Genomic DNA, 23,984 nt, shown 5'->3' on the forward strand with positions numbered 1-23,984 from the left:
TTAAGAATTAAATTATAAGCTACCTAAAATTTCCAAACAGTTTTCAAATATGTATAGTTCATAATGCTAGATGTCATAATTAATGCAAGATGTCATCAAAGAATAACTATGAATATCAGAAGAATTGTAGAAAATAGGTAGTTGGGACATCTCATATTTTTATGAGTATCTGATAAGCAATGGATTTTAACAATGTTTTCTAAAGCTACCCTTACCTCTAGCAGCTGAGCTTTATGAATAATATTCTACTTCTTGGGTATTTTTCTTAACTTATATTAAGTAATATACAATTTTTGAACATATTATCTTAAATTTATGGTGTGTCCCCACCCACAACAGTTCTAAAAAATTGGGCATTCTTTCTTAAGTGGAAGTTAAAATTATATATTCCATACTTACCAAACTTCCTGATTTTGGTACATCTCTAAATCTGTCTAGTGTCTGAAATTTCTGATTCAATTCTTGAAACAGTTCCATGTGTCTCTTCCTCGTATGCATGACCTTCTGCAAAATGGAATGTAATTGCTTAGTATTAATAATGAGCATATTTTTTCAAACATCCGTTATTTCCTCCAACATAACAAAGCAAATTGAATTGGGCTAAGACGTGGAAATGAAACAAGCCACGTGTCATATATTTGATCTGTATTAGAGGACTGTGTCTCCACTGCCCTTTCTGGAATTGCTGAAAAACAATGCTGGTTTATTTTGTGTTTCTGAAGGTGCATCATCACAAGAAGTTAAGTATCACTACGAATTATCGTTGCTTGACAGTTAAAACTAGTTTGAAAGAAAATTAGTTTGAAAGAAATAGCTATAGCACTAAGACTTATATACTGCTTCACAGTGCTTTTACAGCCCTCTCTAAGTGGTTTTACAGGTTTTTCATTCCCTCAGCATATTTTCCTCATACAGAGTCAGCATATGGGCCCTCATTTTACTGATCTCAGAAGGATGGAAGGCTGAGTCAACCTTAACCTTAATTTGAACTGCCAAATTGCAGGCAGCTGGCTTTCAGCAGAAGTAACCTGCAGTACTGCACTCTAACCACTGCACCACTGTGGCTCATATTGAGAACTTGGAAGATCCAATAGTTATATATGTTTCTGATCAGCAAAATATCCATCTGAAGTTTTGCGGAGTAGGAAAGACCACCACTATTGTGAGACTGTTGATAAGTGAAGGACTATAGGTAGTCCTTGACCTACAACGGCTCATTTAGTGACCATTCAAAGTTACAACGGCTCCAACAAAAGTGACTTCTGATCACTTTTCATAGTTATGACCACTGCATCATCCACATAATCATCTGATCAAAATTCAAGTGCTTGGCAACCTACTCATATTTAGGACAGGGTCACATAATTCCCTTTTGAGACCTTTTGACAAGCAAAGTCAATGGAGAAGCCAGATCCACTCCACGACCATTGACTAACTTAACAACAATGTCAAGAAAGGCCATCAAATGGGGAAAAGCTCACTTAACAACTGGCTCGCTTAGCAATGGAAATTTTGGGTTCACTTGTGGTCTTAAGTCGAGGGCTACCTGAATATTGAAGGGGGAGATTTTTAGCTAACAGGAAGGAGTGAATTCTCCTTCTGCTATCACAATTCTATCACCATGGAAACCACAAAGAAAACACCTCATCCTATGAATAGAATCCTCCTATTCCTGGCCCTGGAAGCAAGGCAAAAAGAGAGTCTCTCCTGGCACTCCTACAGCACAAGGGGTTCTTCTTGGAAAGAGAGGGGTAGCAGAAAATCTTCATTTTGGGGCTTACTCTGTAGGGACAGGCAGAACAGCAATGGGATTATTCTTCAGTGACCTCTGTTACAATAACCACTGGCACACCCCCTCAAAAATTCTCATCACTCAAGTAGTGGGATGCACACCTATAACATATGTACATATGTATGTAGGATATGGGTATGCATCTGCGTTTTTAGTAAGATCACAATTACATTATGAGCAATGCTTCTGATTCAAATAGTGGAGGAGGAGGCTTATCAGAACAACGCATCTCAGCATTATGGTCTTAATTTTTCATGCCGAAGGAAGTGCATTATTTCATGATATGGGCATGATGACACAGGAAGTGTTTACGAACCAATTAACCTCACTAGGATTGTGAGATGCTTCTTGAAGAGCAGAATCTGCATTGGAGAAAGCCAACCTAAATTTATGGACATCTCACCCAAATGAGATTTTGCAAAAATAACCATTTAAAAACTCCTCAGGAACATACTACAGATATGCCTGCAGATATATGTGCAAGTTTTTTTTTTAAAAAAAAACACAATTACATTTTCAAAATGATTGTCTGCTAAATAAGCCACATGGTAAGAAACAGCCTCAAAAGAAACTTAGCAAAGGAGCGTAAACATGGATAGTAAAATGCGTGACACATTTTGCCATCTTATACATGCTTCTTAGAATAGAAATGTCACTTACAGCCGCTATAAAGAGGATTAGAATTGTGACATGTAAGGTGGCTTCAAGCTTAAAGTCACACAAGATTCCATATGACAATAGTCACTTTTTTTTAGAATTAAATTTTGCTTAGTTTGGGATACAATGGACATCACTGAGGACATCATGTGTGCAATGGTGCCTGAAGGCATCATGTAGACAATCTCTTGCTTATGTAGTGATCCTTATAAGTTTTTGGTCTATTTAAAGAAGACCCACTAGGGAAAGAGTTCTGAATCAAAATAGAACAGTATACAAGAAGCTCCCATCCTTAAGATTTCTACATGCCTGGCTACCTTTAGCACAGAGGTCTGAAAAGGGTTATTTGGCTTGATAAGCTTACAAATTTGTGACTGGGAACCAATTTACTAATGAATATTCAGTTTTTAGTACTGTACCTCTAAGACAATTTTAAGACTACACCTAATTTTACTGAAAAACAATTGATTAGCTATTTAATCAATTGCATTTCATAATTTTTGATTATTGATTTTGAAGGAAACTAAGTGAGTTCGTAATTGAGGGATATATTTGGCAGAAATCAAATGGATTAGGCCTACATTCACATAAAATAAACTATGATTAAACCATGGATTAAAATAAATGAGTAGCTTGTGTTTTCAGATTTTAAAGAGATTTGGGGATTTTTAATTACATTAAATAAATTTTAAGATTACACCACTATTTCTGAGTATTTCCACACCAAAATGGTGAGAAGCGGAGTCCTCATTTGTTACCAATTGTAGTTAGTGACAGTTCTGAAATTTCAAGAAATGCCTCAGGTCCTGCTTTGTTCTCAAGTTACCTACCTCTAGTATATAAGTATTGTGCAAAAGTGTTAGGCAGTTGTGCAAAAAAGGCTATAAATGCTATAAAGCAACTCCACTGTTATAAACCCGCAACCCCTCACAGCTTCAACCTCAAACAGTCTACTGTGGACCTCACCCCATTCCTAAGAGGTCTGTAAAGGGGACGTGCATAAGTGCACCAGTGTGCCTACTGTCCCTGCCTTACTCTCCCCATTTATCTGTATTTACTTCCTTTGTTCATGTTTATGTTCATACTTATACCTGCTATCTTGTACATCTTTGACAAATAAATAAAATAAATAAATTAAAATAAATTAAGAATACTTTTAGAAATAGAAATATTAATAGTTTATTTATTTATTTTATTTATTTATATCAATTAACAAAATGGAAAATTAGTGAACAGAAGATAAATCCAAATCAAATCAATATTTGGGGTGATCAGCATTTGCCTTCAAAACACCAGCAAGTCTTCTAGGTACACTTGCACACAGTTTTGAATGAATGTGTCAAGGTTCCTTCAAGGCTGTTCCAAACATCTTGGAGAACTAACCACAGATTTTCTGTGGGTGTAGGCTGCCTCAGATCCTTCTGTCTCTTCATGTAATCCCAAACAGACTCAATGATGTTGAAATCAGGGCTCTATTGAACTTGCGCGTCAACAACTCCTTGTTCTTCTTTATGCTGAAGATACCACTTAATGATATTGGCTGTATTGTTGGGGCCATGGGCCTACTGCAGAATAAATTTAGGGCTAATCACATGCTTTCCTGATTGTATGGTATGATGGATAAGTATCTTCCTGTATTTCTCAGCACTGAGGACACTATTGAACTTGACCAAATCTCCATTTGTAGAAATGCAGTCCCAAACTTGCAAGGACGTTAACCTCCATCATGCTTCGCTGTTGCCTGCAGACACTCATTATTGTACCACTCTCCAGCCCTTCGGTGACCAAATTACCTCCTGCTGTAGCCAAATATTTCAAATTTTGACTCATCAGTCCAGAGCACCTGCTGCCATTTTTCTGCACATCAATTCCTATGTTTTTGTGCACAGTTGAGTTGCTTAGCCCTGTTTCCATGTCAAAGGTATGTTGTTTTGGCTGCAATTCTTCCACAAAGATTACTTCTGGCCAGACTTCTCCAGACAGTAGAAGGGTGTACCTGGGTCCCACTGGTTCCTGCCAGTTCTGTGCTGATGGCACTGCTGGACAGCTTCCAATGTGGGAAGTAAGCATGATGTGTCTTTCATCTGCTGCATTAAGTTTCCTTAGCTGACTACTGCATCTACAGTCCACAGTGTTGCCCATTTCTTTGCACTTCTTCAAATGAACTTGAATACCACATCTTGAAACGCAACTCAGCTTTGAAATCTTTGACTAGGAGAGATCTTGCTGAGGTAGTATAACTACCTTTTGCCTTATTCCTGTGCTCAGTTTTGCCATGGTGTACAACCTGTGACACGAAACTGTCTTCCACAACTTCACCTTAACAGCAGAATTTGCCTGTTTATCCAGCCTCCTACACAGCTGTTTCTGTTTCAGTTAATAACTGTGTTTCAACTTACATATGAAATTGATGATCTTTAGCACCTGCCTGGTATAATTGATTGATCACACACCTGACTCTAATCCTACAAAATCCCCCTGACTTTGTGCAAAGGTAAGAATGGATGCTGTTTTGCAGGCAAAGGGTGGTCACACCAAATATTGATTTGATTTGGATTTCTCTTCTTTTCATTTACTTTCCCATGTAATTGTTAATGGATAAAAATAAACTATTAACCCTTCTATTTCTGAAAGTTTTCTTAATTTACAGCATTTTTTGCACAACAGCCTGACACTTTTGCACGGTACGGTGTATCGCTTGTAAATCATGAGGGTGGATTTCCCATAATGCTAAGCCAAATTAAGCATGTTACATTGTTTAGCACAATACGTGAATTCAATCTACAAATCCAAAATATACAATACTATCAGATCAGATAAGGTGGGAACACTCCTAGTCCCTTTCCCTAAATATTGTCACCTGATGGGAACTAGGGACTGTGCCTTTCCATGGCAAACCCTGTCCTATGTATCATTTTGTCTCCTGAAGTTCCAGCAGGCCTCTAAAGATGTGGCTTCCCCCCACATATGCTGGGACAGGGTGAGGCTGATGAGGGGGTTTAACAAGGATTTGGAAATTTAACTTCAGCGTCAGGTTTTTAACATTAAGGGTTTTAATTGATTTATGTTTGGCAGTTTTTATTGATGTTATCTTCGTTGACTTAACCTGTTTTTATATTTATAATTTTTTAAATATCTCCATGCTTTATTACATTGTAAGCTGCCTACAGTCACCTTGAATTGTGAAATGGACTACATATAAATTTAGTAAAAGAAATGGTTGATTGGGAGCCTCCCAGAGTTCAGTATAAGATGAACACATACATCTGCATGCCTACATATGCATACTGTATATTGCCGTGATGGCGAACCTATGGCATGTGTGGCACAGGTGGCACAGCAAAGCCCTCTCTGTGAGCATGCTAGCTGTCAACCCAACTCAGCTCCGCCATGCATGTGCGTGTGCCTCCCACTGGCCAGCTAATCTTTGGGTCTCTGCCGTGCATGCAGGGGAGGAGGGAGGGGTGCATGTGGGGGCAGGGCGCATGCACAGATGATGCACACACATTGAATTTTGGGAATGCGTGTGTGTGAGCTTTGGGCACTCAGTACCAAAAAGGTTAGTCATCACTGGTATACTATACGTATAACCTACTTTAACCCAAGGCCTTTGGAAAAGGCCACATTTTAAGGGTATTCTAAGCATGACCAGAGGTATTTCAGAGCGAATGGTATTCCAAAGGGTACATGCTGAGATAGAGAAGACATCTCTCTCTTCCTCTCTCTTTTTCAAATTACATAATAATATACAGGGAGTTTCTTGTTTGACAAACTTGGTTATTTGGCTAATTGGCTCTTCTACTTGACAGAGATATCTGCCTCCATGCTGAGCACATGATAGATGTGGGATTCTGACAGATACTGTGTGTGAAATACATGTGATATACATATGCTCTATATTTAAAAAGCAAATTCTACAGCAACAGAAACTGTAAAATATCCACACTTTTGGCTGAGAAGTAGAATATGGGTGAAAGATAAAGGTGAACAGAATGTTTTTACATGTTCTCAGGAGCAGTGGTGAAATCTGTTCTTTTAGAAGAATGTCTTCAAATCAGTTGCCATAGAGAGAAATGCTAGGAAAGAGAACCACACAGAATATTTGACCTTTTAAATGGCACTGTCTGACTCACAAGGTTTACTTGATTGTATAATTTCTCATGATACACTCAAGGAAAAAAAGTTATAATTGCTTTTTGGGACTTGATTTGGTACTTCATGTCTCATTGTTTTTCTATTTAGTATACCCTTTTGTGAAGACTGTCAAGTGGGTGCCTTCTACTTTGTTTTTCTTTGGGCACAGGCAAAATATATGTAAAAATAGGTTTGTAATTTTAAAATTTTTCATATAAAATCCCCCCCTTTTTTTAAAAAAAGAAGAATGCATGCATGGGTATTGAAGTATGAATGGGAAGAAGGAGACAGCTGTTGGATGTGACTGATTACCATTGTATAAAAATAAATCAGTACTAGAAATCAGAACATGAGACCAGCAGGTACAATAACACTTTTATTCCCCTGATTTCCTTCTCCCCTGTTTTCCTTCTTCACTTGCATCCCCAGAATGGTTTTCACTGATCTAGCGTTCCCCAATTATGTTATGGAAACTCCCTTGGGATGGCTAGTCTTTTAAACGCGGTCTCAAAATATTTCACTTTCTTCTGTGGTAAAGGCCAGGAGGCAATCCTCACATCTCTTATTTCCTAAAGAACCTTTGGAAGAATGGAATAATTTATTTATTTCTATGCATTTATTAAATTTATATGCTCATCAATAAGGTGACTCTAATTGTTTCCCCAGCTGTAGTATGGCTCTAAGAACTGGGTCATAAGGCAGGCTGAGCACCAAAGAATTGATGCTTTCAAGTTATGGTGTTGGAAAAAAAACTCTCGAGAGTCCTTTGGGCTGCAAGGAGATCAAGTGAGTCATTCCTAAAGGAAATCAAACCTGATTGTTCTTTGGAAGGGCAGATACTGAAGCTGAGGTTCAAATGCTTTGGCCACCAAATGAGAAGAGAGGACCCATTGGAAAAGACCATGATGTTGGGAAAGAGGGAAGACAAAAGGAGAAGAGGGACAACAGAGGATGGGATGGCATCATCAACACAGAGAACATGAGTTTGGGAAAACTGTGGGAGACAGTGGTGGATAGGGAGGAAGCGAGCATGCTGTGGTCATGGGGTCACACAGAATTACACGACTGAACAACTAAACAACAACAAACTAGAGAGAAGATTCCTCTGTTTATTTCTGCCTCAAGAATTGTTCTGAGCAGAATACTATAGGAAGACAGATTGCCTGGAACACTAAATATTTTGGTCTAGTGATTAAGGGACCAAGCTAGAAACCATGAGACTGTGAGTTCTAGTTCTGCCTTAAGTATGAAAAATAGCTGGATGACTTTGGGCCTGTCTCTCTCTCTCTCAGCCTACCTCACCCCACAGGGTTGTTATGAGAAAACTGGAGGAGGAAGGAATATTATGTCCATTTGCTGCTTTTACTTTACTTATAAAAATAATAAATTAATTAACTAATCAAACATTTCACATCTGAACCATGGTTTTGTATGCCAGAAGATGTTCACACAGAAAGGTGATACAAGCTAGTTAAAATGTTCGATAGATTTACAGTGCATTTTTTAAAATCTCCAAATAAAATGTCTTCTCTAAATTTACTTCTCATGCACGTCTTTAACAATGCAATTATTAAAATACTATATCTTTTTAGTAAAGGTGTTTTTTTTAAATACAGTTCATTACAAGATAAATGATAATGATCAACTAGATTATTTTCTCAATTGCAGGAATATTTGTGTGCAGTATTATCTTCTATTATGTACTACTGTCTGTTTATTCATATTAATATGAATTATTCTTCTGGTCTTAATGAGTATAAATGATGATAAAGTGGTCCTAAGAGTACGTTGAATATGCAAGCTTTCAGTTTCACATTAATTATACCAGATTGTTCCGGTTAGCATGAACAGGAAGTGTCAGGCACAAAAAAAGATTCCACACATTCTATATATTTAGATCAACCGAAGAAGAATACTCTGTTCTGAATAAATACACATGCTTCCAGTCCTAAATCTTAAGACTATCATCTAAAGAAACCAATGGCAATTATTTTTAAGTGACAGAATGAAGTTGTTAGGTGCTAACAACTTCTTTACATTTTGCTGATCAGGTACATCAAACTTTCACAATGTGAAAGTGTGTTTAGGTCTGAAGTATTTGTTCAGTTAAATTTCAATTCTGCCTAAACTCAGCAAAACCAAACATATGCATTTAGAAACATATAGCACTACGTAATTAAAATTGACCTGAGAGATCAAAAATTCCCAAAACTTAAAAATACTAAAAGAGTGACTATACAGAACACCATAACTTAGTTATGAATATTTAATCTGCCTACAACTGTCGGTGTTTAATAGAGGACACTTGATTAATTAATAAAACTTTAGGTCCAATCCTCTCCATTCCGTGAATAATTTCATCTGAGCAATTTCAGAGAATTCTCCCCAAATATATTTGAAGATAGCAGTACTCCATGTACATGCCACACACTAATCTTTCAGCAAGTGCTGCTCTTATACATAGCAACTTTCTGGAATATGGTACCTATCACAGGTCAATAGGAAGGGCATCAGTTTGTGAAAAATATAGACTTATATGATAATACTTGATCTTTACCCTTTAATGTGATTGCTTTTAAATTAGCCTGACTTCTAATTACTCAGGAGGGAAGGAATATATCCATATTCATATGTTTAAATAGGTGGAACAATTTAAAAGTCCATGGTCCAACCCCTTCCCCAAAGAATTTCACCAGTAAGGGTGGGAATCCCAAATTAATATATACAAAGAGGCAATCTGTGTAGGAATAAAATGATATGAAATGGGCTAAGGAAGTAGAGTTGTGATAATATCAAAATAAAAGAAAACAAACAGAAGTTTATTTTTAAAGGTCATCATCTAAAAAAATACACTGCCTGAAAAGAAAAGAAAGGCTGTACAGATTTTTTAAAAACCCACACAAACAGAATGTTTTCCCTTATAATAAAAAGCATTGATTATTGTTTGTAAATGCTGAATTAAAATATATTTAAACAAATATATCACATTAATCATGCTTTGAATCAAATGCATACAGTCAAAGTAGTATAAGTAGCATAGGGACACTTACTTCAAAGTCGAGGTCAGAATAACGTGATTTTCTCCTCTGTTAAATGTTGGTAGAAAACAAAACAAACAAAATCACACATTAATTTAACCGAGCATCAATACAGTAACAATGTTGCATTTGTTTTGGATAATACTTATTTATTGACTTACTTAATGGAACTTCTATGCTATTCTAATCGAACAGAACACTTTGATGGAATATTTAAACTGGATATAGTTTTTTTTATCATATTTAAAACAGATCCACTGCTTGGCAAGGGAATAATGATTTGCAAGTCCTACAAGTGGGTCACCCCTAAATATGATTAAAACTTGATCTAATCCAGTATCTGGTGGAATTACTTTAATATTACTTCAACATATTACTTCATAAAACTCTAATTGCCCCCTCCCCCAAAAAAAACCCCTTATTTCCTTAATGTTACCATTTGAACTTGTGCAAAGGAATATAGCTTAGATATACTTGACAGATTTTTTTTTCTTAACCATCATTTAGCCTTTATTGTCCCATTAAGATCTTCATAAATCTGAGTTTTTCAAATATTGAAACTTGCTTACAGCTGATTTTAAAAGAAATAGAAAACATGAGAACAGACCAGGTTGTTTCATAATACCAAAACTCTTTTCCTTCCTTTCAAACTTCATCAGGAGAATGCAAGAAATTACTTTCGACCTTCTACTTTTCATTTTGGTGGTTTAGCTTACATCAAAAGAAGATGTGAAAGATTGGCTAGAGAAAAGAAATAGGGTGGCCAACAGCTAATTGAATTTGGCCCTTTAAACCTACAGTGTCGTGCGGCCATAATTGTTGCCTTGATAAGAATCAAAAATAGGAGGATGTGATCTGCTGAATTTTGCATTTTGGACAATCGAGCACAAAATAGGTCCAATTCCATATTGCATTTTGCCAGCAGGCTTGCTTAATAACTAAAGAAAAAAACATTTATATGGCCAGAATAGGCCAATGAAATTTCATTGCCATCTGTGTAAGCTCTGCAGAGTAAAAATACACATTCAGTGCTCACTTCATTCAAGTGGCAATATATTGAGATAGACGGCATAAGTGAGATGTGCCTATCGGGAATGACATTTTGGGGGGCACTGTGACTTAGGGAAAAAGGTTTGTAAATGCATTTCAGATGGAAACCCAATACAACATGACATACATTCATTCAATTCTGCCTCAAACTAAAGATATGCACATTTACTTTTTCTTTGCAAAGCTGTACACTCTGAGTCAAGACTATTCTCCAAAAGATAGGGAAGGAAAAGAAGAACTGAAATTAGTACTCAAATGTCATTTGCGACAACATTCTGGACAAATTATTTCTACAACTCCTATTATTTTCAATCACTATCTCCAGGGATGATGGGATCATGTGGCTTTTATTTGGAAAACCAAATTGGGTGGGCTTTTCCCACACATTTGTTTTGTATTGCCCTTTTGTTAGCCTTTTAAGGTAGACCATGTCAGAAAAAGAGATTGATGCACTAGGAGTCTTGGAAGGCACGTTATTGCACTTAGACCAGGGGCGTCAAATTGGTGGCCCATGGGCCGGATGTGTCACACGCAGGCCACGCCCACCCCAGCTCCAAGTGATGGCAACATGATGCTGTGAGTTTGACACCTGTGAGTTAGACTATTATAATAGAATCTTGAAAACCTGTCAGTTCTCACCTCTACTTCAGATTATGCCCAACAAAATCAAAGTGGTGTGATTTTGAGTTCACACTTTCTACTTTTTCCAGGACACATATTTTTTTCTGTAATAGTTTGTTATTTCTGTCCTCCTTTTCTGAATCAAATGCACATTTCTTTCACATATGGGGATAAATAAATCTTGCCTAAACACATATAAGACTCTTGTGTGTTGACATGCACACATAAAAAGTTAGGGTACTGATAAGAAATGGGGGGGGGAATTAAATGGCCTCTGCTGCAAAGATGTTGCCTTTATATGAATTACCAGCATTGCTTATTTTTAATTATACCCAGATTAATGTCACAGGAAGTAAACAAAATTGAGCCAAGTCTGAAATATTCCATCTATCGAAAGGACAAAGTTGCAACCCCTAAAGTTGACTTCTTTCAACAATGCATTGTTAAAATTAGTCATGGGATGAAATGCTAAACTGTAGCTGACTGACAATAGACATGAAAGGTTCTAACATCTTTGTAACTGGACGGGAGAAAAGGAACTGCAGTGGGAGTATACAAAAATGAGGCATGTTTCAGATACAAAAAAACTATAATTTAGTTTACATCTGAACAGAGTCAGATAAAGGGAAAATCAGTGTCGTGTAATGGTTAAGGTGCTGACCTAGAAACCAGGAGACAGTAAATTCTACTGCTGCCTTAGGCATGAAAGCTGGCTGGGTGGATTGAGTTGGTCCTTCTCATTCAACAAAAAAATCATAATTCATGGGCCTTGTGACAACTTAGCTCACAGGAGGAGAATTTACTTTCTCTCTTTCACTTAAAGTGAGACACATACACATCCTTTGTCACACAAGGTTCCTGAATTATGATTTATTTGTTATTAAAATTTATTATAGAAAAGTAGAGATCTATCAATACCATTTATGGAACTGCAAGAGTCTGATGTTTACTTAAGGGTTCTGTCTGAAACTTCTGATATCTGAAAAGCTACTTATTAAAAATAATAGGATGAAATCAGGAACAAGTTTAATGTATTCCCAGACCCTAACAACTGGAAAAAGAAAAACTGATGACCGTTTTCCACTTCTTTAATTACCCAGGTAAATATAACTACGATAAAATATAAATTCAGGCAATAGGCTGGGGAGGAATCTAAAATGTGAGAAAAAGAAGACTTCAGTTCAGTTAATTTTGGATCAGTTCAGCTTGCAACTCTTCATAGAGAGAGCTTTCTTGGTATAATTCTAGATCAACTTTGAACTCTGCTCAATGAAGGACAAAAATAGAAGAGCAGAGAAGGATTGTTTTCATAGCCCAACCTGCATTACACTGTTGGCAGGAGGAAGATATGTTCCAACCCAATGACTCATGAAACTTCTTTTGGGGTGAAATGGAGGATAAATGCCTCCTGTGTGCTTTCATCTAATCAGCAACCTGATTCATTACGCCAGACATTGCTCAAAATACATCAGGCAGTGGAGGCCTTAATGGAAGGAATAAATGCAACATTTTGGTGAAATGTTTTTGGCAAAGCTTGCACCTGCATTTTCATTAATATAAATCTCTTTCATCAATGTTTTATAAGTCAGTGAGAGATTAAATTTCATATCCAGGGCCCCCATTCCAGAGGCAAAAGAGAATTTGCTTTTCCCTCCACAAAATTAAAGCAGAGGTGAAATGTTTGGTCCCTTTTGGTATTTCTTGTAAAAGAAGTGAACATAGTTTCTTCTTCTGCCTTAAATATCCTTATATATGTCTTCCTGTTTTTGCAGTCCTAGTTAAGAAGGATGAATGCAAGATTGGCAGGTGATTAACCCCCAATTTAAGTAGGTATAGAGGAGTTATTTGGTATGAATAAACATACTATGAATGTAGTGAAAATGGCTGCTTCCTAATAGTTCCATAAGATCAACCTACTATATATTTGAAATTATATGGGACAGAATAAATGCTAAATTGTATAGAGTACCAATGAGGGAGTTTTATTTAATTAATTCCTCAAACATCGGCAGCAATGGAAAATTTAAGCCCTAAATATGTTTGTATAAAGTTTCCAAACAAAGCACTTGGAGGGAAGTACAACATTTGGTCCTACAACATAATCGTACTTTGGATCGGACACCACTTGCTGGTATGCAAATTGAAAAAAAAGTCAAAAGAGTACCTGCATTATTCCTAAGACTGATGGATTTCATTCTTATAATTCTGCCTTACCTTTCAAAAAGAATACAGGAAGTATTTGGGTAAAATAGGAACTCCATGAAAGTACAAGCTTTTAAATTCTTTTTTTCTGCTGTTTTGTACAGGTAGTCTCCCACTTATTACTGTAATTGAGCCTAAAATTTCTGTTAAATGAAACATTTGTTAAATGAATTTTGATCCATTTTACAACCTTTCTTGACACCGTTGTTAAATGAATCACTGAAGTTGTTAAGTTAGTAACACGGTGGTTAAATGAATCTGTTTTCCCCATTGACTTTGCTTATCAGAAGGAGAGAGAGAGAGAGATGCCAAGACCCTACTTTTAAACAAATCTGCTACCAGATTCCTCTCCCCCACAACATTCATCTCAATACTGAACATATTTGGTAAGCCCTATTGCCTTGTTGAAATAGAACATTATTTGAAGTAAAAGTTCCTGCTCAAAGCTTTAATGGCTTCTACAGTAGTGCAATTTTTCCTGGAAAGTTATTTTGCTCATTTTGAGAGGATGAGCTTTTTTCTCTCTAGCAGGATGTCTCTTGGAAAATGCCTCTCCTGAAAATGTATGACAGATCTATGACTGCCGCCATATTTTATGTGTTTTTCTGTTTCATTTAGACAGCGAGAGAGCAAGTGAGAGCAAGAGCGAGAGTGAGATGTATTTAATTTGGATTTCTTCTTCCCTAAGTGCCCCTCTTCTTTTGTCTGTGAATCAAACCACCTGGAATTTACAACTTTCCTTCCAGGTAAAAATAAGATCAATAGCTTTGTGGTGACTACAGGTTGTTTCCCTGGTAAAAAAATGGAAGTGGCTTCTCTCTGCCCTCTTCTAGGCCGTCTTATTTCAAATTCCTATTTAGTCTACAGACATGGGATCTCCCATTGAAGGACTCACTAGGCCCACCCTGCTTAGTTTTTTGAAAATTAGCCAAAATCAGCTAGTTCCTGCTGTAACTTGCTTAACATCCAATTGTCTAATTATACTCTTTCAAAGCACTCTCCAGTTTAAAAGCATGCACATTGGACTGAAGGGGTGGTTCTTCAAGAGATTTCCTTTGAAACTGCGAAATCAAACTAAAAGAAAGGTTGCTTGTCATCTCTGCAGAGAACACAAGCCATGAGAAAACGTTAATGTAATAATTTCCAATTCATTCTAAAAAGTTTTTTGGTAAAGACTCTTGAATAAGTGGGAATATGCTGGGATCAGATCAGGTTGGTGTGGAAGGAATGAGATTCCTTCAATCTCAGACCACGTCTTTCTGTTACAACTCACAGCCTGTTGGAGTTAGCGTGGACTTGGTTGAGTCACAATTTTTGCATCATTTCAAAGATCCAGATTTTAAAATGTTTGAGATTCAAAACTGCAGCAATTTCTAAGAGGGAGCGGTGAGAAATGGCTTTCATTCCAGTGATGCACCCCAGCTCACGTAGTCAAAGTTATCAACTCATTTCACTGATTACCTAACTGGGCCTTGGGAAGGAATTACCTTCACAATTCAGAAAGGAAATGAAGATGAATGTGGTTTTGCCTTCCCTAGTAGTATCTTAGAGCAGCTGTGGCCCATGGGTCACCTGTAGCCCTGGACAGCTAGTAATGCAGCCCCACAAGATCATAAAGTTTTAACATTATGTGATTTATATGCATTGGCTATATTATATATTTATTTGTGGCCCAAGACAATTCCTCTTCACTCAGTATGGTCCAGGCAAGCCAAAAGGCTGGATTACCATGCCTTAGAGGAATGTATACTTACGATTTATATTGGCTGTTTCCTAGTATGATTGATTGCTTATTGTACCCTATGACTATTATTAAGTGTCATACCTTATAATTCTCGACTCTTGACGAATTTATTTTTTCTTTTATGTATAATGAGAGTATTTACACCAAGGCAAATTCCTTGGGTGTCCAATTACATTTGGCCAATAAAGTATGCTATTCTATTCTATACAAAATCATCCAGCTAATTTTGAACAACTTGTTTTCTAATATCTTTTAAAAAAAATAGTCTAAGATTTTTTTGTGGTATACAGTAGGTCCTAATGGTGAGAGAGTGATCAAGAAGACAAATGAATGTAAGTAGCCAGGCTTGAGTAGTAAGTAGGATGGTTGTATGAATGGATGGAATAGCTCTCTTTCCTTAATATTTATTGGCATCGTTACTGCTATGCATAGCAATAAAGTCATGGACAAATTATAACCTACAGCTGATGTTCATCTTTTCCTGTGGATCCTCAAGTGGTTATATATAGGTCACATTAGCAGTGTGCACTATGTTCTTTAGACTTATTGTTTAGATTTATTGTTTAGTGTTCCTTCATAACTCATGGTTATTGCATTGCTGTATTTATGCTGTATTGTTATTGTATTGCTCTATTTGTGCCACTGTTGTAAATAAATATAGGTTAATAGTAGTGGGGATTTTTATTTAATTTTGATTCAGATCCTATTTATTATTTGTGTAAATGTGTATGCTTTGCAGTATCTTAGTTCATGCTTACATATATTTACACTGGTTGCTGGACACATGAAGGAGTCTATAATAGCACATTTTAAAAAAGTATTATTTGCAATAGTATCATGATTAATGATAGGCCTCATCATTTATTTTATTGGTATAACTGTCTTGAGAAATGCTTGGCACTGGTAGCAGATCAGTATAGTTTTACTAACAGTAATATCAATTAATTCGTGTTCAATTGTCCTAGTTATTATTGTATACATGTAAAGTTTTTAAAACTTAATTTTAATTTTTAAAATTGAAAAAAATTATACATGCACATATCAATATAACATTTTGGAGTCCCCCAAATAAAATTTTGTTAACAGAAATGTTTTCCTAGCAGCCACATTTTTGCCTGAAGGCCTTTCACACTTTCACACAACCGTTGCAGCATCCCCATGGTCACACTTGGAACTGACTCATATTTATGATGGTTGCAATGTCCTGGAGTCACACGATCACTTTTTGTGACCTTCTGACAAGCAAAGTCAATGGGGAAGCCAGATTCACTTAACAGTCAAGTTTCTAACTTAAAAACTGCAGTGATTCACTTAACAACTGTCACAAGGAAAGTCGTAAAATGGGGTAAAATTCAGTTAACAATTGCCTCTCTTAGCAACAATTGTGGTCATAAGTTGAGGACTACCTGTAATCCACTGGAAAAAAATCATCTTGATTTGGAAGAATTTGGAGTTTGTAATGGAGCAATGGGGGCCTTCAACCTTTGTCAATAAAGCCACCTATTTGACTGTTAACACACTCTTGAGATGGGTCTATGACAATTCACCATGGCCAACTTGCTGCAGGACAGCTTGCCACGGCCATCTCGCCACAGAAAAACTCACTGCAGGACAAGAGTTACCCTAATACCAAAGAAACGGTAGAATAGAATCATTAAAGAAATGATGCAAATGACAGAATGATAAGTGAATGGAAAAAGTTGAAATAATTTTTATTTATTTTAAATAATTAAGTAGAATTGTTAAATTGTCCTGCAACGAGTGAGTTGTCTGTGGAGAGTTGTCCTGCGCCAAGTTGTCCGTGGTGAGTTGGCCATGGTGAGTTGGCTGCAGTGAGTTTGCCGCAGTGAGTTGTCTGTCACAAGTTGTCCTATTCCCCTTGAGATATCTAAACAATTTAACCGTTCCCACTTTGGGTGACTTTAGAGAATGCTGAGGCCTTTGAGTTAGAATAGAATAGGAATAGAATAAGAGAGTTGGAAGGGACCATGGAGGTCTTCTAGCCCAACCCCCTGCTTAGGCAGGAAAGCCTATAGCATTTCAGACAAATGGTTATCCAATCTCTTCTTAAAAACTTCCTTAAGTTTCTTAAAAACAGTGTTGGAGCATTTACAACTTCTGGAAGGAAGTTGTTCCACTGATTAATTGTCAGGAAATTTCTCCTTAGTTCTAGGTTGCTTCTGTCCTGGATTAGTTTCCACCCATTGCTTCTTGTCCTGCCCTCAGATGCTTTGGAAAACAGCTTGACTCCTTCTTCTTTGTGGCAGCCTCTGAGATATTGGAACACTGCTATCCTGTCACCCTTAGTCCTTCTTTTCATCAAACTAGACATACCCAATTCCATCAACTGTTCTTTATATGTTTTAGCTTCCAGTTCCCTAATCATTTTTGGATTGAAGTTGTTCATCCATGCTAAATAATATAGTTATTGAAGCACTAAGTGAACATATATCATTATAGGATGCTATTTTCTTACAATCAATGTTTCTTAGGAGCCGGGGTGTTAAATGAGTCACATTACTTGTTTTTTTTTTCTGTTGTATGTGACTATGTATAAAAATAATCCTACATTTTCTACAATTGCTATATGTCTAATCAAATTAGACAATGTACATTTGATACTTGCAGTAAAAATAAATATTCAAAGATCAAAGCCACTAAGAACTATTTACTTATTGTAAATAAATAATAAATCATCCATTTTCTATGTTCTTCTTTAAGTACAAAATACTCTGAATGCATCCTGAAAAATTTGTTCAGAATTGCTGCTGAAACCAGGAACTGGAAGTTTTGTTTGCCTTAGTATAGTTTGGTAACTAATTTCCTAGTTAAACAATTCCCTTGATTGCCTTGGCACTCTTTCCTCACTTTTATTATGCATCTAACAATAATTGGTATTGCATTTTCAGATTTTAAAATGGATGAGCACAGGCCGCAAATCACACCAGTGCCCTTTTCTAACACAACTAATTAATTACACAGAAGTAACGATAATATGGCAATGTAAATTATGTAAAAAGCTGTCAAGATAGTTGGGGTTATGATTACAATGAACTTTGAGAAACATGTCATCTGTCTAAATGCACACTCAGTGGCAGCATTTAGTGAGTCCTTCTTTTGACTAAGGGGGAACATGCCAAAAACTAGACATTTCTGCAGATGTTGTCAGGTCCAAGCAACTGAGAATGACACTTGGAGTTACTTCTGAATAGTTGCTTTCTGCCTACAAACAGAATCTTGCCAGACTAAACAGTTAAGTGAAATAATTTTAGATATTTATACAGTATATAGATAAGGAGAGAAGCAACCTAGATCTAAAAAGAAAGTTCCTGACAATTAAAACAATTAATCAGTAGAACAACTTGCCTCCAGAAGTTGTAAATGCTCCAACACTAGAGTTTTTAAGAAGAGATTGGACAATCATTTGTCTGAAATGGTATAGGGTTTCCTCCCTGAGCAGGGGTTGGACTAGAAGACCTCCAAAATCCCTTCTGACTCTGTTATTCTGTTCTATTATAAGGAAGAACTTAAACAGGGTTTTACCAAATACTCATATTTGGCACAGGATGTGGGATAATATTAGAATATATTCTATGAATCGCTAGGGAGAGTCCAGCCTTGTTCTCTTTCCGCCCACCAGACATCCCAAGCAGATTTAACAGATAATCAGAGTTGGAAGGGACCTTGTAGGTCATCGAGCCCAACCCCCTGCCCAAGCAAGAGACCCTACACCATTTCTGACAAATGGCAGTCCAATCTCTTCTTGAAAGTCTCAAGTGATGTGCTCCCACAACTTCTGAGGGCAAGGAGCTTCATTGTCTCTTTGCTCTCTGTGAAAGAGTCCCTCCCTCCTACAACTCCAGACTATATTCCTTCACAGAAGTGATATATCCATCTATAATATGAATGCCAGCTCAATACGGTTGTACTGAAGTCTGTAGTATGCTATGAAATGGAATAGATTGATTTTTTTTTAAAAAAAAATCTGAATATTTTCTTTTCTCTCATATATTGGGTGGATTATATCTTTAACCTTCTAGGTGGAACAAACCAATGATATAAGAAAATAATGAATGCTATGATAATTGAAATGCAAAGCAATTCAGAAGCAGAGTTGCTTCTAGTCTCATGCTTTGCTCTCTAGATGTGCTTTTCTTGTTATCAACTTTGCTTTAAGATATTTGCATTCATACATAAGGGATATTACAGAGACAAAAGAGGGACACGGATCTGGTTCTGTCATGCCAGTTATTGTTCCAAATACCAATAGTAAATGACTTAGAATGCTTAACCATCACTTAACATTTGCTGGATCCAAGAAACAGCAACATTAACAGAGAAATTATTGCCGACCAGTATAAGGAGATGCCTCATCCCTTGCGAACAAAACCAACAAATGTATAAGATTTCCAATATTGTCAATGATTTTAGAGACATAGTAAAGGAAGGAAAGTATTCCCATCAGCAGATGCTCTGCTGAACTGGATCCTGAAAAGTCCAAACCTGGTTCTTATTCTCCTACCACTGTTTCCTGGGACTAGGAAAACCTTACAATGTTGTGGAAGGGCCTGTTTCCCCTGCCTTAGGTTTTAACTGCTGCTCTAACTCTTCTCACCCTTTTTCAGGCATCCCATTAGATCTGGTGACACTTTGTGCCTTCTCTCCTCCATTCTTCTGCTTCCTTTACATCCTTGACTTGCTTCTTTGCCTCCAAGAGCTTTCCATTTGTAGTCAAGTTTCCCAATCCCTTCCACTCTTCATTAATACAGCCCTCAGCAGTCTGACTTACTTTTTTCTTGTGCAGTTGATGACAACAATACTTTTTAAAAAGGTAAATCTTAAATCTTAAGTCCCGTTTCAAGATAACTATCTAGTATTCATTTGAACGCTCTCTTGAAGTTAGCTGAGCTATTTTTCAATTAAATTTGAAATTGTCTATTGGATGCTAAGCCCAATTTGCTGAAGCAGGAAAAAGCTGTCTGAAAATCACTCAGTCCTACAAAGGTACCCCAACAGCCCAGTCCAAATTTTTTCAGCCATTCAGTGTTTGTAAGAGGCCTTCTTGTAGAGCATGAAATACGTTTCATGTATATGTTATTGGCAATGTGTGAAAAGTTGACATTGTATAGAGTGCCTAGGAAATCTATAGAAAGTGATGTTTTAAGCAAAGGGTAAAATGTCTGTGTTATTTTAATATGTGACATACTTTCTCTAGGCTTTGTATACAATATCTGGGCATTATGCAGAATGACAAGAATGATTTAGGCAAAGTCTGAAAAAAAGAGTAATGAAAAGAATTAAGGTTAGGGTTAGCCTAACCCTAACCCTAATTTTAACTCTAATCCTTTATTGAAAAGACATATATGAAAATTAAAAAATAAATGCAAAATAAAGCACAGGGCTTTCTTTCTGGAAAAAAAAAGTCCCATATTGATCTATTTGTTCCAACAAGGAAGGCTAGAATAACATTTTAGCGGGATTATTTTATACTTTGGTGGTTTGCTTTTCAACATTGCACAAGATACCTAGGAAGGGTTTCATACTTCAGCCCTTTTTTGGCATTTTACAGATTTCCTAGATATTCTGCCAAATGCTTAATTTCACACATTGATGATAACATATATATAGACATGTGTATTTATGATAAATATCGACAATACATTAGAACCTCTCTTGACCTCTCTATTTCTGTTTAACAAGGTCCATTCAAAATGTCGAGATGCATAGAATGCAAAGCCAGTCAAGTTGTACAAGAAGCAAGGCCTAGACCCTGAATCACAGAAGCCTCTTGCCATCATTCAAACAAAAATACAACAGTTAATAAAGCAATGCTTTGCCTCATCACGTTAGTTAATAGTATGACCAGCCTAATAATAAAGAAAAAGTGAAAATAAATCAAATTCTGTGATATTATTTGAAGTGACTAAAGATCCAGGCTCTTAGAGGTATAAGGAAAGAATATAGAGTTGATTTATTTGATCAACCTTAAAATAGATATTGTCTCTGGTAACTCTTAATGGACTTTTGGTGGCAACCAGAACTGAAACAGTAGCGTCATGGATTTGTTTATATATAGGAAGGGAGACATGGGAAGAAAATTACTTGTTATATTTAATATAACAGGATACCTTACTAAAATTATTTACACCTGTCATCATAAAGGGGGAAGTCATTTCCTTGTATATTTCTTTTATTTTTCTAATATTTTTTCTTTTCTATTTCTTTATTTCCCCACCTTTTTTTTCCTGCACCTTCCCCTTTTACTTTTTATCATTTATTGTTCAGTTTCTCTTAGTTCTGTAATTACAATCTTTTATAAAATTGCTGTCAAACAAGGAAAGTTCTTCATAAGCCATCAGCACAACAATAACTGCAGAAACATGCATTAAGCCCAGAGAGATAGGAGTAGAGGGAACGAAGGGAAACATAGACAGCCTTGCAAGATTCTGATACTACAGCCTATTTCAATACAGTATAGTTCTAATTTTTTTGGTGAAGCTGGCCTCCTGATTTGGTCTACCTTGTAGGGTGTAGGGCTGACATTCCAGCAGCATGACAAAACTGTTGCATGCTGCTTGTTTTTGGTATGCGTGTGTGTGTGTAGGCTGAGGAAGCCATTCCCATTTGTATTTGACACAACGAAAACAGGATGCATGCACTCCATTTCTACACCACTAACCTCCAAAGAACTCATTGATATGGTTGATCCTGTTTCGCTTCTTGCTAGTCCTGTGCTATCGTCCATCTCGGAAGCTATGAAATTCTTTACAGCTGTGCGAGGTTCAAAAGGCAAGTTCTGCATGTGTTCCTGGGTGGGGAGATGTTGATCTAAACTCATACTGAACTGGTCCATTACATTTGGGTTCATACTAAAATCAGGATTAACTTTGTAGTGCAAAAGCCTTTCGTGAGGCAAGGTCTCCATGCCTATATTCAACTTGCTGTCATCCTTCAGAGATGCCTGTGTGTTCATTGAACCTCTAGGCATCACAATGTAGTCACTATCCATCATGCGGTCCTGAGGGTGGACTACATCCATGTCTGCACCTCTCAGGTTGTCATCAGTACATAAATAGACAGTTCGCCGTAGCTCAGAGTTGTCTTTTTTAAGACACTGGTTAGCTAATTCACTCATGCTCATGGGCATATGCATGCCTCCCGACTGCTGAATGATCACTTTAGAAATTATATTCCCGGGCAACGTGGAATAGTTCATTCCTTCGGGGTTGGCTGTCTTCTCTTCTTCATCATCATTCAGGGAGATTCTAGATAGGGTGCCTGTTATCGTAGCTGCTCGGCATGGCCCAATGTCCTTATGGAGAACTGTGAATTAAAGAGCAGGAGCACAAATTGATAAATGCCTCCCAAATTAGAAGTTGGACACCAGCTGAAAGGATGTCTTTAACTCAAATTTGTGCTGGATCAACCTTCTTCAACTTGGCCACAGATGAGTAGAAACTACAGTTCTTGAATTTTCAACCTGCTTTCAGCCTGGACAAAGGAGGGGGCCAAATTGAAGAAGGCTGGAAAGTTTTAAACAAAGCAATTATGACATTATACATATCAAAGAAAAGGACAATCATTTAGGATTAAATTATGAGAGAAGGAAAATGATTTATTTTAGGATCTACTCCATTTTTTCCTTCCCTTTTTTCCTTGTACGCTAGCGGAAATCAAGACTCGTCTTGATATTATAACATGTATAGTTACTGAGAATTATATGTGGTGACAAATTATTCTATTAGGAGATGTGTGATTGCTTTTGTATTTTCAATTAAATAAAAAACTATTTGCCTTGAAGCAAGGATATAGATGAGAAGGACTAGACCATTTCAAGTCTCCTTGTAATGTAATTCTTAACGAAAATGGATAAAAATCCATTTGAGAAAAGGGTCATTAGATTTTTCCTAAGTGTAAATGTCAAATCACTTCAGCCAGCCACCTTTTATTAAATCTTTCATTTAGAGGGTCAGATTTTAAATCGTCAATTTTTAATGATGAAGTCTGGTCCTATTTACCATAAAACTGTCTTTTTTCAAGAGAGTGCTTCTCCCTATAGTTTTTGAGCAGAAATGTTTGGGGAAGTAGTATCACATTTCCTTTGGTTTTAAGGAATTGAATGAATGACTCTGTTTCGAAAATCTAGCTAAAAATCACAGTATCATTAAATTGCTAAAGGAAGGGAGATAAAGGCATCATTATGAAGTGCAGATGTAATTAACAAGCTCAAATGAAACTAAGAAAGCCATTTCAACTTAATGAAACAGTATTAACATATTGTTTGCTGTGATATATAAGCACATTGATTGGAACAATTTACAGTTTGCCATGAAGAGTTTCTCTTGTGTTTGACACAAGAGAAACTCTTCAAGAAACCATCACTAGACTCAATTATTTTGGGTAACCTATGTCCAATCTCTAACCTCCCCCCCCCCTTTTAAAGAAAGGTTGTTGACAAAGTGGTTGTGCAACAACTTCAAAGGAATCTTAATGAAACAGATTATCTGGACCTCTTTCGGTTAGCTTTCAGGTGGATATGGGAGGAAAACAGCACTAATCATGCTTTTGGATGACCTCTGTTGTGAGTTGGATGGGGGTAGTGCATTCATCCTTGGTCTTCTTGACCTCTTGACAATATTTGATACCATTCATCATGGTATTCCTCTGGACTGATTATGTGGGTTGGGGCTGGATGGAACTGTATTGTGCTAGTTCTTTGTCTTTCCTTGGTGCTGGTACCAATCGA

The 23,984-nt window shown here is 36.7% G+C and overlaps 1 protein-coding gene across 3 annotated transcripts in view; it reads right to left on the reverse strand.

Annotated features, from left to right (window-relative positions):
• ADGRB3 (adhesion G protein-coupled receptor B3) overlaps positions 1-23,984 on the reverse strand; it is a 517,279-nt gene that overhangs the window by 2,693 nt on the left and 490,602 nt on the right. For all 3 annotated transcript variants that reach the window (XM_087915807.1, XM_087915799.1, XM_026695170.2), the window contains 3 exons: positions 21,918-22,561; positions 9,634-9,669; positions 400-504 (listed from right to left, as the gene is read on the reverse strand). In XM_087915807.1, the coding sequence (XP_087771933.1) occupies positions 400-504; positions 9,634-9,669; positions 21,918-22,561 (785 nt within the window). The remainder of the gene's footprint in view (positions 1-399; positions 505-9,633; positions 9,670-21,917; positions 22,562-23,984) is intronic.

The sequence above is a fragment of the Pseudonaja textilis genome, chromosome 1 (assembly GCF_049901715.1).
Source record: "Pseudonaja textilis isolate UNSWEBS1 chromosome 1, rPseTex1.2, whole genome shotgun sequence".
NCBI classification, from domain to species: domain Eukaryota; kingdom Metazoa; phylum Chordata; class Lepidosauria; order Squamata; family Elapidae; genus Pseudonaja; species Pseudonaja textilis.